This window comes from Carcharhinus amblyrhynchos, chromosome 25 (genome assembly GCF_965287045.1).
Source record: "Carcharhinus amblyrhynchos chromosome 25, sCarAmb.v2.hapA, whole genome shotgun sequence".
In the NCBI taxonomy this organism is placed as follows: Eukaryota; Metazoa; Chordata; class Chondrichthyes; order Carcharhiniformes; family Carcharhinidae; genus Carcharhinus; species Carcharhinus amblyrhynchos.
Window position 1 is genome coordinate 5,881,616 of NC_137348.1, and position 17,432 is coordinate 5,899,047.

The 17,432-nt window shown below is 47.3% G+C and overlaps 1 protein-coding gene across 1 annotated transcript in view; it reads right to left on the minus strand.

The window, feature by feature from the left end:
* col27a1b (collagen, type XXVII, alpha 1b) overlaps positions 1-17,432 on the minus strand; it is a 576,392-nt gene that overhangs the window by 97,262 nt on the left and 461,698 nt on the right. Inside the window, exons 38-40 of the mRNA XM_080211775.1 lie at positions 6,998-7,051; positions 4,296-4,403; positions 2,774-2,827 (exon numbers count right to left, since the gene is read on the minus strand). Of these exons, the coding sequence (XP_080067901.1) occupies positions 2,774-2,827; positions 4,296-4,403; positions 6,998-7,051 (216 nt within the window). The remainder of the gene's footprint in view (positions 1-2,773; positions 2,828-4,295; positions 4,404-6,997; positions 7,052-17,432) is intronic.

Genomic DNA, 17,432 nt, shown 5'->3' on the forward strand with positions numbered 1-17,432 from the left:
CATCAAATCCCTACAGTGCAGGATGAGGCCATTCAGCCCATCGAGTCGGCACTGATTCACACTGAGCCCAAGCCCAGGCCCGCCTCCCTGTCCTATCCTCGTAGCCCCACATATTTACCCCCCGCTAACCTACACATCTTGAGACACTAAGGGATAATTTTCAAAGTTTAAGTTTGAGTCACAAGTAGAATTACATTAACGCTGCAATGAAGTTACTGTGAAAATCCCCTAGTAGCCACACTCCGGCGCCTGTTCGGATACACTGAGGGAGAATTTAGCAGGACAATGTACCCTAACCAGTACGTCTTTTGGACTGTGGGAGGAAACCAGAGCACCCGGAGGAAACCCACGCAGGCACATGGAGAACGTAGTACAAAGAACCTGGTTCTGGCCTACACCAGCTCCCAGAATGGCCGACTCTTTGTCCTCTCTGAGTTGGAGCAGTAAGTTACCCAGTTGTTAAGTAATTATTATCCTGGTCGCGTGCAATAAATGTGGCCACTCCAGCATCACCTAAACCCCAAAACAAAATTTAAAAAGTGGCGACACTACTGGAGTCTTCTTACATCGAAACATTGCAAATAGGAGCAAGAGGAGGCCATTTGGCCCTTTGAGCCTGCTCTGCCATTCGTCACGATCATGGCTGATCATCCAACTCAATAGCCTAATCCTGCTTTCTCCCCATAACCTTTGATCCCATTCGCCCCCAAATGTGAAATCTAACTGCATCTTGAAAACCATTCATTGTTTTGGCATCAACTTCTCTCTGTGCTGGCGAATTCCACAGGTTTATCACTCTTTGGGTGAAGAAATTTCTCCTCATCTCTGTCCTAAATGGTCTACCTTGTATCCTCAGACCCCTGGTTCCAGACTCCCCTACCATCTGGAACATCCTTCCTGCATTTACCTTGCCCAGTCTTGTTAGACTCTATAGCTTTCCCCTTACATTCCTCTAAGCTCCAGCAAATACATTCCGAAGCAACTCAATCTCTCCTCATACGTCAATCCCACCGTTCTTGGAATCGGCCTGGTAAACCTTCTCTGCGCTCCCTCTATAGCAAGAACATCCTTCCTCAGATAAGGAGACCAGAACTGGGCACAGTATTCCAGATGTGGCCTCAATCAAGGCCTTGAGCAAGATCTCCCTGCTCCTCCACTCAAATCCTCTCACTAGGAGGCCACAGGTAAGTCAGATCAATGAGCAGGTTACAGGCTAAGATGGCAGCAACTTGACAAGGAATAGAAGCCAGAGTAGGCCATTCAGTCCCTCAAGCCTGCTCCGCCATTCGATTAAATCATGGCTGATCTGATTGTGGCCTCAACTCCACTTTTCTGCTTGCCCCCAAAATAACCCTTGACTCCCTTGTCGATCACAATTCTAAATCAACCTTGAATATATTCGAAGGCCCAACCTCCACGACTCTCTGTGGAAAAGAATTCCACAGGCTAAGGTGTAATAAATCTTCGGAGGCAGAAGTTCCAAAATCCCTTTTTTAACAAACTCTAACAGTGGTGTACAGAGTGCTCGCAGTCAGCAGTCTACCTCCGGGGGTGCCAGAGGAACTGACACGCCCGGTTAAATACCAGGCAAAGACTCCCTGATTGGCCCATCAATTGGATCCTTAATCAGGGAGTCCATACTCCAATAGGCCAAGCTCAATGGCCTGATTGAAGTCATTACATAAGGACCCTCTGACAGAAAAAATAATGCTTCGATTCAGTCAAACTGAGTGACTTTGGCTGGGGGCATTGAGTTCAAAAATTGGCAAGTCATGTTGCAGCTTTATAGAACCTATAAAGCTGGAATATAGTGTTCAATTCTGGTCGTCACACTACCAGAAGGATGTGGAGGCTTTGGAGAGGGTACAGAAAAGATTTACCAGGATGTTGCCTGGTATGGAGGGCATTAGATATGAGGAGAGGTTGGAGAAACTTGGTTTGTTCTCATTGGAGGTTGAGGGGAAACCTGATAGAAGTCTACAAGATTATGAGAGGCATGGACAGAGTGGATAGTCAGAAGCTTTTTCCCAGGGTGGAAGAGTCAATTACTAGGGGACACAGGTTAAAGGTGCGAGGGGCAAGGTTTAAAGGAGATGTATGAGGTGGGTTTTTTTACACAGAGAGTGGCAGGTGCCTGGAACTCATTGCCATGGGAGATAGTGGAAGGGGTTATGGTAGTGACTTTTAAGGGGCTTCTTGACAAATACACGAATGGGATGGGAATAGAGGGATATGGCCCCTGGAAGGATAGGGGGTTTTAGTTCCACTGGGCAGCATGGTCGGTGCAGGCTTGGAGGGTCAAAAGGCCTGTTCCTGTGCCGTAATTTTCTTTGTTCTTTGTTCTATTTCAGAGGACAGTTGAGAGTCAACCACATTGCTGTGACTCTGGAGTCACATGTAGGCCAGACCAGGTAAGGATGGCAGATTTCCCTTCCCTGAAGGAGATTAGTGAACCAGATGGGTTTTCCTGATAATCCACAATGGTTTCACGGTCATTATTATGGGAGTAGTGCTTCATTCCACTATGGTGGGGTTTAAACTCATACCTCTAGAGAATTGGTTGAGGCCTCTGAATAACTGGTCTATTACACCACCACCATGCTACTTTCTCAAGGGCAATTAGGGCTGGGTAATAAATGGTGGCCTTGCCCCAGATCCCAAGAACAAATAGCTAAAGGAAAACCTGTGCAAAGCTACGTTAATTGTCAGATGTGTGTTGTCACCTGATGCATGGAGCAATAAAGCAGAGTCTGTGACAGTAAAGTATCCTTACCTCATACCCTGCGATTCCTGTCTCACCCTGAAGTCCCATGCGACCAGGAGCACCCTGTCAAAGAGGGGTAGGAAGGCAAGCTAATTAAACAGTGAAATCAGGGCAAGCAGGCAGAGATAACATAATGTACCCGTAACATCTGAAATCATCTTACTCATGCATTCATGGGAAAATAAGTTAAATATATTTATCAGCCCGCTTTTTGCAGAATCAGGATCTAAATGTGCAAAGTTGAATGGAACGTCTAACCACAGATCTCATGGAATCCCTACAGTGCAGAAGACCATTTGGCCCATCGAGTCTGCACTGACTCTCCAACAGAGTATCTCTCTCAGGCCCACACTTCACCCAACATAGTTACCCTGCGAACCACCCGAACCTAATCTTGGGACACTAAGGGCCAATTTAGCATGGTCAATCCATCTAACCAACATGGTCTTTCGGGCTGTGGGAGGAAACTGGAGTACCCGGAGGAAACCCACACAGACACGGGGAGAATGTGGAAACTCCACGCAGACAGAGACCCGAGGCCGGAATTGAACCCGGGTCCCTGGCGCTGAGAGACAGCAATGCTAACCGCTGTGCCACCATGCCGCCCTTTATTGTCTTTATGCTGCATAAACTCCACATAGTCAATGTGTGAACCATTTACTGTAACGTCCTGTTCAGTGTACACAGCTGCTCTGTACAACTCTCTGCCCACTGCTCAACCTCCACACACATTATTCTGCTCGGTGTACAAAGTCTCTGCGTGCTATTTCCTGTACAATATGCCCAACATACAAATATACAAGGACATTGCTCATTATCGCATTCTTATTTTCATTCACTATCCCATCGCTAAAGAGACATCTTGTCAAAGCTTTTTGCCTTGCACTCATCAGGCCAATTTGGAAGAATACCAAATGTCAGAGGAAAACACCAAATTTTTACTGTGTGAGAACAGATTGGTTGACAAGTGAACTCTGATTGGTGACTAACAGTTAACCATCAATTGGTACATTTTCAATGGCAACATCTCTACCAATCAGAGCCCATCTGCCAACCAATCAGCACTCTCTTCCCATAGAGTATAAATGTCTTGTATTCCCCTACATTTTATATTCTTGTGAATTGTTCAAGCTATAAACCTTCGACAAAATACCTCTCTTTGAGTAAGCAATACTCAAGTACTGTACTACCAAATGAACATTAATATCCCATCCTTAGATGTCTGTATCATGTCATAGACAGACATTATATGTGCACTTGGGTCGACACACCATAACTTTTGGGTAAATGTGCATTATTCAGACTTCCTTTACAAATGGAAAATCGATTTTTAAATAACATAATCCTGGTTATTACATATCCATTGTGAACCAACCAAATGGAACCACAGAGAAAAGCATTACTGTATTGAATATGGGAGTACAGGTGGCTATTGTCAGTTCTTTCATGAGTTAAGAAATAACATTACATCCTTTTTTAGACGACAATGGGTTTAACTCAGCAAAAGATGCTGTCAATGAGAAGTGAGTACCATAGCTCCACGGGTTCCTCGCGATCCCTTGGGCCCCTGTGTTCCCTCGGGTCCTTGTTCTCCTGGAGGTCCAGTCTCTCCCAGATGTCCCAAATGACCTTTGCTACCCTACAACACACAAGACAGGAAAACGTCAACAAGGATTTCCCTCACTGGCGAGCAAGCCCTGTGTAATTCCCAGCACGTTGTGCAAGACGGGTGGGGGTTAGGCGGGTACGGCAAATATAAGTTGCAAAGTAGCAGCACAGCGCAAGAAACAAGTGCCTTGAATTCATGAAATAACTTGAGTCTAGGTGGTGCAGAGGCAGAAAGAAAAGTAGGCGGCGCAGTGGTTAGCACTGCTGCCTCACAGCGCCAGGGACTCGGGTTTGATTCCCGGCTTGGGTCACTGTCTGTGTGGAGTTTGCACGTTCTCCCCATGTCTGCGTGGGTTTCCTCCGGGTGCTCCGGTTTCCTCCCACACTCCAAAGACATGCTGGTTAGATTGGCAATGCTAAATTCTCCCCCAGTGTACCCAAACAGGCGCCAGAGTGTGGCGACTAGAGGATTTCCACAGTAGCTTCATTGCAGTGTGAATGTAAGCCTTGCTTGTGACTCATAAATGAACGTTGCTTTATCTGGGCTTGTTTGACCTGAGCCGCAGTCATTCCAAGAGTGGATGTTGGGTCTTGGGCGTGCGAGGGGTCTGAGAGAGCTCCTGGCTAGTCTTGTAGATCGCCAGGCGCTCCTTCAGCAAGAGACGCCTGCCCTCTATACAGCATTGCCTTTGGCCACAGAAAATATGGTATTTGTTCATATATAAAAACACAATCCCCCCCCTCCCAGCGCACACAGCTGATCCAATCCATCTCTCCAGTTCGCAGCTTTCGTTTTTAATGAGGTGGGAATAATAATTTGTGCAGAAAATCCCATCCACAAAAAATAAAATCGTTTGGAGTGGGGGGGCGTTGGGGGAAGAATGCGTCCAGGGACTGAATAGTTTTACATTTCGTCGATGGACCTTGTCCAAAGTCACAGAGGAAATTACACATCCTTGTAAGTTTCACATTATTTTGACGTGAGATGTGGACATGTTACAGGCGTGCAAGGATATTCCAGGGAATAATCTCTGCGATGCTTTCGCATTAGCAGGTTGTGAGTCTATTTGGCGTTTTGTTGGATTTAACTCTTGGATGTTTGGACAACCAATGGAGAAAGCCGAATGAGGAAGCGCGTTCCAAGTTCTGAGAGAATGATGTATGAAAACAAGAGGTAGCACGGTGGCACAGTGGTTAGCATCGCGGCCTCACAGCGCCAGGGACCTTGGGTTCGATTCCGGCCTCGGGTCACTGTCTGTGCAGAGTCTCTCCCCGTATCTGCGTGGGTTTCCTCCGGGTGCTCCGGTTTCCTCCCACACTCCAAAGATGATAGATCATAAAATTTGGCACTTAGATAAATCTTCATCCACCGCAGCAGGGTGGGGGGAGAATCCGACCCCTTATAGAATTTTGTAGATTCCCTACAGTGCAGAAGGAGGCCGTCAGGTCTGCACCAACCACTATCCCCCCCAGGCCCTATCCCCACTACACCATGCATTTGCCCCAGCTAGTCTCCCTGACACTAAGGGGCAATTTAACATGGCCAATCCATCTAACCCTGCACATCTTTGGACTCTGGAAAGAAACTGGAGCACCCAGAGGAAACCCACGCGGACACGGGGAGAATGTGCAAACTCTATACAGACAGTGAACCAAATCATGGGGTCCTTGGCGCGGTGAGGCAGCCGTGCTAACCACTGTGCCACCTTGCGGGCTAGGTTGATTGGCCATGATAAATTGCCCCTTAGTGTCAGGGAGATTAGCGGGGTAAATACATGGGGTTATAGTGGTGGGGCCTGGGTGGGGTTGTTGTCAGTGCAGGCTCGATGGGCCGAATGGCTTCCTTTTGCACTGTAGGGATTCTATAAAATTCTATAAGGGGTCGGATTCTCCCCCACAACCCTGCTGCGGTGGATGAAGGTTCATCCAAGTGCCAAATTTTCCGTTCTGGCTGGCAGCTTTAGCGGGATGCACCACACTGGGGAATTCCAGCCTAGAGCACAGAGAGGCGGATAAACTGTTTTACCTTTTGCAAATGGACAGACAGATCTGGAGGTGGGAGCTGACAAATTCCGTACGTACTTGTGTGAAAACCGATCTCATGATCCCATAATTTTGGTCGGCAAAAACAAAACCCCATAATTTCCCATATCCTCCCCCTCCCATTCTCCCGGGATTGAAGGTCAAAAAATTTCAGGAGCAAAGTATAATCCGGAAGGAATTAATGATGTGGTTTCACTCTATTCATAAATACTAATGAAAATGAATGTTGGTAAGTAAGCGGGTAAAACAGTAGGTAATTACGATGAATCCTTTAGTGTCGCCGGATTTTTATTTTATTCCATTCAGACTGCCTCTTTAAGTCGGGCTCAAAGCACAATAACCCTTCGAAAACATTGTGGAAAGGACAGTAAAACTCCGCGGGCAGGATTTTACAGCCTCGCTCAGGTGGGATCATAAAATCCCACTCGAGGCCAACAGAGATTCCCGTTCAGTCAGCCCAGGGCCAGTCCATGACTCCAGGCCTGAAGAGTTTGGTCTTGGAAATGTGACTTCCGCAGGATTATGTACGGTAGCGGTGCCTCTCTCTTCGATGTAGTAAAAAGGAATGCAAGCACGACTAACCTTTCTGCCAGGTTTTCCTCTCTCTCCAGCTTTTCCTGGTTTTCCTTCAGGACCCTGGTTGGGGAAAAACAATGACAGTGATGAAGGAGGACATTGTGCACAGCTTGTATCGTAATCACTGATCAACCCGACATTCTGCTGCTGTGATGGTCTGGGTCTCTGCCTTCTCTGTAACTCCGCTTGCCAACTGGGTTACAGGAGGAATATTTCACAAGGTGCCCCCCCTCTCCCTCCCTCTCTCAGCCATTCCTTGGCTTTAAGGTGCCTCGATATTGTTAAAAGTTTATTTATTAGTGTCACAAGTAGGCTTACATTAACACCGCAATGAAGTTACTGTGAAAATCCCCTAATCGCCACGCTCCGGTGTCTCTTCGGATACACTGAGGGAGAATTTAGCATGGTCAACGCACCCTAACCAGCACGTCTTTCGGACTGTGAGGGGAAACCGGAGCACCCGGAGGAAACCCATGCAGACACGGGGAGAACGTGCAATCTCCACACAGACAGTGACCCAAGCCAGGAATTGAACCCAGGTCCCTGCCATTGTGAGGTAGCAGTGCCACCGCACAGCATCTGTGGAGAGAGAAACTGGGTCAACGTTTCAAGTCCATACGACCCTTGTACAGAACGGTTTAACTATTCAAGCCTGTTCCACAGCTGATCTGTGAACGAACTCATGTTTGCTGAGAGATGATGGCAATGAGAGGAAGGATGCCCTTACTATAGAGGGAGCTGAGGAGAGGTTTACCAGGCTGATTCCTGGGATGGCAGGTCTGTCATATGAGGAGAGACTAAGTCGGTTAGGATTATATTCACTAGAATTTAGAAAGTGAGAGGGGATCTCATAGAAACTTACAAAATTCTAACAGGGTTAGACAGGTAGATTCAGAAAGAATGTTCCCAATGATGGGGGAGTCCAGAACTAGGGGGTCATAGTTTGAGGATAAGGGGTAAATCTTTTAGAATTGAGGTGAGGAGAAATTTCTTCACCCAGAGGGTGGTGAATGTGTGGAATTCACTCCCACAGAAAGTAGTTGAGGCCAAAACATTGTCTGATTTCAAGAAGAAATTAGATATAGCTCTTGGAGCTAAAGGGATCAAGGGGTATGGGGGAAAGGGGGGAATCAGGATATTGAATTTGATGATCAGCCATGATCAAAATGAATGGTGGAGCAGGCTCGAAGGGCCAAATGGCCTACTCCTGCTTCTAGTTTCTGTTGTAATCAGAGTCATGTGATGTACTTCTAACATATTGTTCCAATATGATTTCCTTCTGTCCAATAACATAAGAAATAGGAGCAGGAGTAGGCCATCTAGCCCCTCGAGCCTGCCCCGCCATTCAATAAGATCATGGCTGATCTGATAGTGGTTCAGTTCCACTTTCCCGCTTTCTCCCCATAACCCTTAATCCCCTTATTGGTCAGAAATCTATCTACCTGTGACCTAAACACATTTAATGAGATAGTCTCCACTGCTTCAATGGGCAGAGAATTCCAAAGATTCACTACCCCCTGGGAGAAGAAGTTCCTCCTCAACTCTGTTCTAAATTGACTCCCCCTTATTTGGAGGCTGTGCCCTCTAGTTCTTGTTTCCATTCTAAGTGGAAATAATCTCACTGCTTCTACCCTGTCTCGCCCCTTCATTATCTTATACGTCTCTATAAGGTCTCCCCTCAGCCTTCTAAACTCCAACGAGTACAGGCCCAATCTACTCAATCTCTCCTCATAAGCTCACCTCCCTCATCTCCCTCAACAAAGTTCCCCCACCCCTAAATGAACATAAATGGAGGTAAAGGTGCCATAGTCCCAGATGACCATGGGCTGCGCTCATTCTCCTTTGGGGAGGGTGGGGGTAGGGCTGACTGGTGGTGATTTAACCCGAGGTTCACCACACCTCAGGCGAGGGGCAAGGCTGCGAAGGCAGGACCTGCCTGAGTAACCTCAGCCGGGAGGGGAATCGAACCCACGCTGTTGGCGCCACGTTAAGGGAAGTTTCACATCGGTACATGTTATTCCGACACCGTTTCACTCTCCCTCTTGCACATCACAAACGTAAACCAAAAATGAGTTCTCCGTTTCCTCAGGAATGAATGGAGTTCTCTGTTTACTGGAAATTACTGAGGAAATCAGTAAACCGCTTGCTGGTCTTTAGGCAAAGTTTTTCACCCTTCTGATTTCTTTTTTCCCCTCACGAATTTGTTTTGCTTTCCTTTCAGAGTGTGGTTACCGAATATTTATCCCTCCTTTTTTTTTATGAATTCACGCACAAGAGGAAACTGTTTCTCCGTGTCGAATCTTTCGTGTCTTCTCCCGTGATTGGAGAGAGGCCTTCGCTAGGCCTCCTTTGAGTCTGTTCCAGAGAAAAAAGCCTCAATTCTGCTCAGTTTTTCCTCTCTAATTCAGGTCACATCCTTGTAAATCTTTTCCACCTTTCCCTCAATATGCTTTTTATATCACGGGGAAATCGTATGTATGAAGTGAACTATTCATTTTACAGCTCAGAGGAGTGTAAACAATGGAGATATCGTTTTGCTGCCAATTTAGTCACTGCTAACTCACAATAAACTTTCAAACCTGGGCAGGGGAACAATAAGAGCCATAGAAACAGGAGAAAGCTATTGCCCTGATGTTCGTACTGAATGGAACCAAGCAGTGCGGTGATTGAGATAACTCAATAGAGGCAGCGGGCACTCAGTTAGTTACCCTGGCATGGTTACTCAAGGCACAGTGGTCGGCACAGCTGCCTCACAGCACCAGGGACCCGGATTCAATTCCGGCCTCGGGTCACTGCCTGCGTGGAGTCTGCACGTTCTTCCCGGGTTTCCTGTGGGTGCTCCAGTTTCCTCCCACAGTCCAAAGATAGAAACACAGGAGCAGGAGGAGGCCATTTGGCCCTTCGAGCCTGCTCCGCCATTCATTACGATCATCCAACTCAATAGGCTGCTTTTGGGCGGATTAGGTTGATTGGCCATGCTAAATTGCCTCTTTTTGTCAGGGGGATTAGCAGGGTAAACGTGTGGGGTTACAGGGATAGGGCAGGTGCAATGGGCCAAATGGTCTCTCTCTGCACTGTAGGGATTCTCTGACTGTTTTATTCAAAGAAAGAAAGCATCTTTGACCTTCCCACGAGACTGGAGTCTCCAATTATTGAGGTGAAAGACACCAAATTATTGATCAGGAGATAGGAACTTATCGATATTCAACTTGTCTTTACTTGGGCTTCACACTGGAAAGTGATGAGATATTTTATAATTTTTTTTAGGGTCCAGTCGGCCCACGAGGACTTCCTGGCCCCCCCGGTGAGTTTCTCCTACCGCCTCTTATAAATCTTTTATCATTTTGAAACTTTTTGATTGGTGGACACAATGCAGAAAGTTACAATAATCTTACTTATTTGTCACAAGTAAGGCTTACATTAACACTGCAATGAAGTTACTGTGAAAATCCCCCCCCCGCCCAAGTCGCCACACTCCAGCGCCTGTTCGGGTACACTGACGGAGAATTTAGCATGGCCAGTGCACCCTAACCAGCACGTCTTTTGGACTGTGGGAGGAGACCAGAGCACCCGGAGGAAACCCACGCAGACACGGGGAGAATGTGCAGACTCCACACTGACAGTGACCCGAACCGAGAATCGAACCCAGGTCTCTGGTGCTGTGGGGCAGCAGTGCTAACCACTGTGCCACCGTGCCGCCCTCTGTACAAACCTCAGCAATGACCTGTTGGTGAATTAACCTCTGATCTTCTGGAATCCAAGTCGCACTTGTAAGTTTCTTTAAGGAAGTTATTTAATCTCTGCATTTGTCTTGCAGCCAATTGTCCATTAGAATGGACAGCCTTACCACAACACTCTCTGTGTAATGTTAAATCATTGCAAACTTCCTTTGGGGGTCTGGCTGGGATTGTTGTAGGTGCAGGTCAATGGGCTGAATGGCCTCCGCCTGCAGTGTAGGGATTCCATGCCGTTGACAGCTGTGAGAGAAGAAGTTTGAACGGGAAGTTCCCAGAGAAGGAAAACTATCCTCAGGGGTTGGAGACTGAGGTAGAATATGAAAGCGATGGAAATATAGATAATCTCCAACACAGGAGGCCATTCAGCCCATTGTGTCTGTGAGAGCTGAAGAAGAGTATGGATCCTAATCCCACATTTCCGCTCTTGACCCATTGCCTTGCAGGCTACAGCATTTCAAGTGCCTGTCCAAGTGCTTTATAAATGTAGTATGTATACGCATAGTGTGATCCCATAAACAGCAACGTGATAACAGACCGGAATCTGCAGTTGTTGCGTCCTGCGAACCCCCTGCCGCCTGCTCCCCAGTGCCGGGGGGGTACCAACAACGAGAAACCCTGTTAACAGCAACGAGACCACAAGATGGCACCGCCAGCCAACGGCAGGCCTACTCTGCTGCTGTGGAACATGCCGTGAGGGGTGGGTGGAGAATCGGGCTCGGTGATTCTGTGATATTGGCTGAGGGTTCAACATTGTCTAAGACACCAGGCACAACTCCTCTGCACTCCCTTCGAAATAGCACTGGGATTCCTTTACGTCAACCAAAGAGAGTAAGAAGTCTCAAGACACTAAGGTTAAAGTCCAACGGGTTTATCTGGAGCTTTCAGAGCGCTGCTCCTTCATCAGGTGAGTGGGTTCATGAAATACGGCATATAAATAGGCAAAGACACTTTGATTACCTGTAAGGACTTGCATTCCAACCATTATCTTGCAATTGTGTCTGTGTCTATAGAAGCCATGTTTATCAACACCACTCTCCACTCATCTGCTGAAGGAGGTCCCTCTCAGTGCTCCTGTTGGGGTTTGATAGACCAGCTAATATACAACCTGTTAGTCTACGGGATCAGAAATCCCAAGGTACATTACAAAGTTAGACCAGTCCCCAAATATTTGCCATTTTATGTGAGGTTTGGATGTTTTGTTCCGGGTGTGATTCTACTGACCACCCAGAAAGCTTTCAAGGAATCCATAGAATCCCTACACTGCAGAAGGAGGCCATTCGGCCCATCAAGTCTGCATCAAACACAATCCCACCCAGGCTCTATTACCAATACTTCTGCATTTTCTCTAGCTAGTTCCCTTGACACCAAGGGGCAATTTAGCATGGCCAATCCACCTAACCTGCACATCTTTGGACTGTGGGGAGGAAACCCACGCAGACACAGGGAGAAAATGCAAACTCCACACAGGCAGTGACCTGAGGCCGGAATTGAACTGGGTCCCTGGTGCTGTGAGGCAGCAGTGCTAATCATTGGGTCACCATGCCGCCCAAATCAAATCAAATCAATTTAGCCAATCAACCTAACCTGCACATCCTTGGATTGTGGGAGGAAACCGGAGCACCCGGAGGAAACCCACGCAGACACAGGGTGAACGTGCAAACTCCACACAGACTGGTTCCCAGCCTGTGTGGAGTTTGCACGGTCTCCCTGTGTCTGTGTGGGTTTCCTCCGGGTGCTCTGGGTTTCCTCTGGGTGCTCCGGTTTCCTCCCACACTTCAAAATGTACAGGGTTGGTGTGTCTGCACTTCCCGCTGCCTCAGCAAAGCAGCCAGCATACTAAAGGACCCCACACAGCCCGGACATTCTCTCTTCCACCTTCTTCCATCAGGAAAAAGGTACAAAACTCTGAGATCACGTACCAACTGACTCAAGACAGCTTCTTCCCTGCTACCATCAGACTTTTGAATGGACCTACCTCGCGTTAAGTTGATCTTTCTCTACACCATGGTTATGGCTGTAACACCACAATCTGCACTCTCTCCTTTCCTTCTCTATGAACGGTATGCTTTGTCTGTATCATGCGCAAGAAACAATACTTTTCACTGTATGCTACTATGTTAATACATGTGACAATAATAAATCAAATCAAAACCTTTGGGGGACTAGCAAGGGTAAATACGTGGGCTTATGGGGAAAGGGCTTGAGTGGGACTAATGTTGGTGCAGGCTTGATGGGCTGAATGGCCTCCTTCAAGAACAGCTTCTTCCCTGCTGCTGTCAGACTTTTGAATGGACCTGGCTTTCATTAAGTTGTTCTTTCTCCGCACCCTAGCTATGACTGGGTAACTCTACATTCTGCACTCTCTCCTTTCCTTCTCTATGAACGGTATGCTCTGTATGTATAGTACGCAAGGAACAATACTTTTCACTGCATGTGACAATAATAAATCAAATCAAATCAAAACTTTAGTGTCGGGGGACCAGCGAGGGTAAATATGTGGGTTTACGGGGATAGGGCTTGGGGGGGATTGTTGTCGGTGCAGGCTTGATGGGCTGAATGGCCTCCTTCTGCACCTTCTATGATCAAATGAACACCAGATTGGGTTTGCACTGCGATTTTCCATTGAGCCCAGTTACTCTGCGAGGACCGCCATGAACAAAGATAGCATTAAAAGGAGGCGTCTCGGACAAAATACACTTATTGTTTCAAGCAATAAAATGTATGAAGCATCCCTTAACACAGCAAGTGGATTAAACCAGTCATTGGGTTTTACTGCTATATTGGGGCCCAATTTAAAAAGCCACACTCATAAAATATTTCCTGCAGCTTCGTATTAAAAGATTGTGTTTATCTCAACAGAACAACGGGTCTGGTAACTGTGATCAGTTAATCTTCAAGCCCTTTCTGTATGAAGATCCAGGTTTCAGAGTGATGCTTGTGAGATACAACTTGGAAAACGATGCTGTAAAAATATTCCTCCCACCCCGATTTTCCAATCGTACATCAGGCTTTAATAAATTTTAAATGAACTAAATAAGCGGTTTAGGAAAAGATGACATCACTTGTATTTCACTGATTATTTAGGAAACTATCACTAAAACCAAGATAATCTGATGAAAGGCAATAGTCTGGTCCTTTGCCAAATGGGCAAGTAGCTAATAATAACCCAGCCGCACTTTAATAAACTTTTATCAAACAACGTTTGTTTATTTGGCATCACGAGATGCAGGTTTTCCGTTACTTTCTTGTGTTATTGCCCTATAACAAAATCCAGCCAGACTCAACAACCTGCACCAGCACAGGATGACCGTGTGGAGAGTAGCAGGGGGAGGGTTATGTTCTCCTCCAAAGACCTGCCGAGATTCTCCCCATCTGGAGGCCAGCTGAACTCTTGGTTAATTTGCCACTGGGAGATTCCGATGTCAGCGGAGGCTGGAATTTGGCTTGGGGTCCTCTGAGGAGTCCAAGGCTTTAACGGGCTACCAGAAATGTGCCTTTTATTTACAATGTTGTCCCCATAAAGCCAGTCACGTCAACATGTCGCTTTTACAGACGATGGGGCGGTGGCGGTGGGGTGGGTGGTGTCTGTCAGCGGTTTCTAAAGTCCTTCCAGTTTCTCTGGCTGTGGACTGAGTGTGGAATTTTACAATCCTGCCCACCACAGCAATCGTAGTTGGTGGTTGCAGGGGAGGTGTGTGTGTGTGTGTGTGTGTGGGGGGAGGGGGCGGTGGGGGAGGCATGGAAATGTGCGTTGACCTCGAGCGGGATTTTTCTGGTCTTGGGACGAGTCTTGCCCTGTGAATGGGACCGTGCAGTTCCCCAGCTGGACGGCATAGTGGTTAGCACTGCTGCCTCACGGCGCCAGGGATCCGGGTTCGATTCCTGGCTTGGGTCACTGTCTGTGTGGAGTCTGCACATTGTCCCCGTGTCTGCGTGGGTTTCCTCTGGGTGCTCTGGTTTCCTCCTACAATCTGAAGGATGTGCTGGTTAGGTACATTGGCTGTGCTAAATTCTCCCTCAAGGTACCTGAACAGGAGTGTGGTGACTTGAGGATTTACATAGTAACTTCGTTGTAGTGTTAATGTAAGCCTACTTGTGATACTAATAAATAAAACTTACCTCTGTAATAAATAAATTTTACCTCTGCACCCTCAGAATTATAGAATTGTTATGGCACAGGAGGAGGCCATCTGATCTATTGTGCCTGTGCTGGTTCTCCACGTGAGCAAGCAACATGGTACCATTCTCCTGTCTTCTCCCCATAACCCTGCACATTCTTCTCTCTCCAATCCAGATTGGAGAATAATTCAATCAGTTCCATTGCAAACTTTGGACAAAAGGTCTATAACCAAACAGGTGTCAAAGGCTTTGAGAACGGTCTCAAAACCCACGGTGGGCTCCTCCTCACCCTGCCTCAGGAGAACATTGTCTGCTCCTGGGTATACAGCAGAAAGAAAGGAACTGGCTTAATTGTCGCAATTTTACTGCCGCTCTGATTCCGTAGTGGGCGAGGGGCGGACAACAGAAATATCTGTTGACCTCGGGCGGGAGTTTTCGGTCTCGTTCAATGTTCCTACTCTTCAGTTTGAAGACAGGATGTTGTTCTGTATCACAGGAAATAATATTTCCATAACCGTTTGCCACCATGCCTCTGTATCCACCACCTCTGACCTAACTTAATGGAGAGCTTCCTAAGTTTAATTCTTGTCTCGGGATGGATGGTGTTGTTGGAAAAGAAAGGAACTTGCTGCTGATTGGATGAACTTCCTCTATTGGGGCAGGGTGAGGTTCCACTTGGTCTGAAACAAAAGGTTGAAGGTCGTTCCATGAATGACACTGAGTTGTCCAAATGCTAGATGTTGTCTAAGTTGTTCTAGGATTCCTAGTGCCCACATCGCCACTCAATGAGGACGTACACTGCATTGACCTTGTAAGTTGATGTCTGACGGGGAATATACCAGTCTGTTAACACCAGCTCCAGGTGGCATTTCAAAGGTGGCATTAAACTCTTTAACTTGCGTTGACCAATAGTCTCCTTTCATTCATTCATGGGACATGAGCCAGCATTTATTGCCCATCCCTAGTTGCCCTTGAGAAGGTGGTGGTGAGCTGCCTTCTGGAATCGCTGCAGTCCACGTGTTGTGGGTTGACCCACAATGCTGTTAGGGAGGGAATTCCAGGATTTTGACCCAGCGACTGCGAAGGAATGGCCGATATATTTCCAAATCGAGATGGTGAGTGGTTTGGAGGGGAAGTTGCAGGTGGTGGTGTTCCCCATGTATCTGTTGTCCTTGTCCTTCTAGATGGAAATGAGTTTGGAAGGTGCTGTCTAAGGAACAGTGCATCTTGTAGATGGTACACACTGCTGTTACTGAGCGTCGGTGGTGGAGAGAGTGGATGTTTGTGGATATGGTGCCAATCGAGTGGGGCTGCTTTGTCCTGGATGGTGTCGAGCTTCTTGAGTGTTGTTGGAGCTGCACCCATCCAGGCAAATGGGGAATATTCCATCATACTCCTGACTTGTGCCTTGTAGAAGGTGGACAGGCTTTGGTTAATAGTTCTGAGACTATTAATGTCCCCTAGGAATGCTGTACCTTGTGTTTATTTTCATTTCCAGTTTCTTGGGTTGATATTATCTTGCCTTTTACCTTGATGAAGTTACTGGATTTGCAGAAATGTTTGAAATGCCCAGTTCCATAGATTTCCATAGTACAGTACAGAAAGAGGCCATTCGGCCCATCGAGTCTGCACCGACAACAATCCCACCCAGGCCCTATCCCCAAATCCCTATATATTACCCATTAAACCCTCTAACCTACACATCCTGGGACACTAAGGGGCGATTTAGCTTGGCCAATCCACCTAACCTGCGCATCTTTGGACTGTAGGAGGAAACTGGAGTATCCGGAGGAAACCCACGCAGACACGGGGAGAATGTGCAAACTCCACACAGACAGTGACCCGAGCCGGGAATCGAACCCTGGACCCTGGGGCTGTGAAGCAATAGCGCTCACCACTGTGCTACCGTGCCGCCCAGGTTTGCTGCACTGCTAATATTCCGTGCCCCCTGCTGGCCAGCCCTGGCACCAATGTTGGTTCTTTGCACCACGAGGCAAGTCTGTCAAAATGGCTGCAGGTGCCCTACCCTTTCGCCCAGTTTGGTGGGCTTTCTAATGAGTAAAGCTGCTGTCCACCACGGGCCTACCCAGCCACAGAGTGACGTGAAGCCTCAGTGTCACATTGAATTATAGCCTGGTTAAATTCTCTAAGCTGGGCCTGCTTTGCCTGCTGGAGCATTTAATTAAAAATAAGGTCAGCTTTGCTCTGCAGAAGGTGGGAGAACCTTTCATCTCGGCCACCCAATCCAGTCAGGGGTTAGCTTGTCCCTGTTTTAAGCTAGGCGATGTGGAGAATAATTCAATCAGTTCCATTTGGACAAAAGGTCTATAACCAAACAGGTGTCAAAGGCTTTGACAACGGTCTCAAAACCCACGGTGGGCTCCTCCTCACCCTGCCTCAGGAGAACATTGTCTGCTCCTGGGTATACAGCAGAAAGAAAGGAACTGGCTTAATTGTCGGAATTTTATTGCCGCTCTGATTCCGTAGCGGGCGAGGGGCGGACAACAGAAATATCTGTTGACCTCGGGCGGGAGTTTTCGGTCTCGTTCAATGTTTCTACTCTTCAGTTTGAAGACAGGATGTTG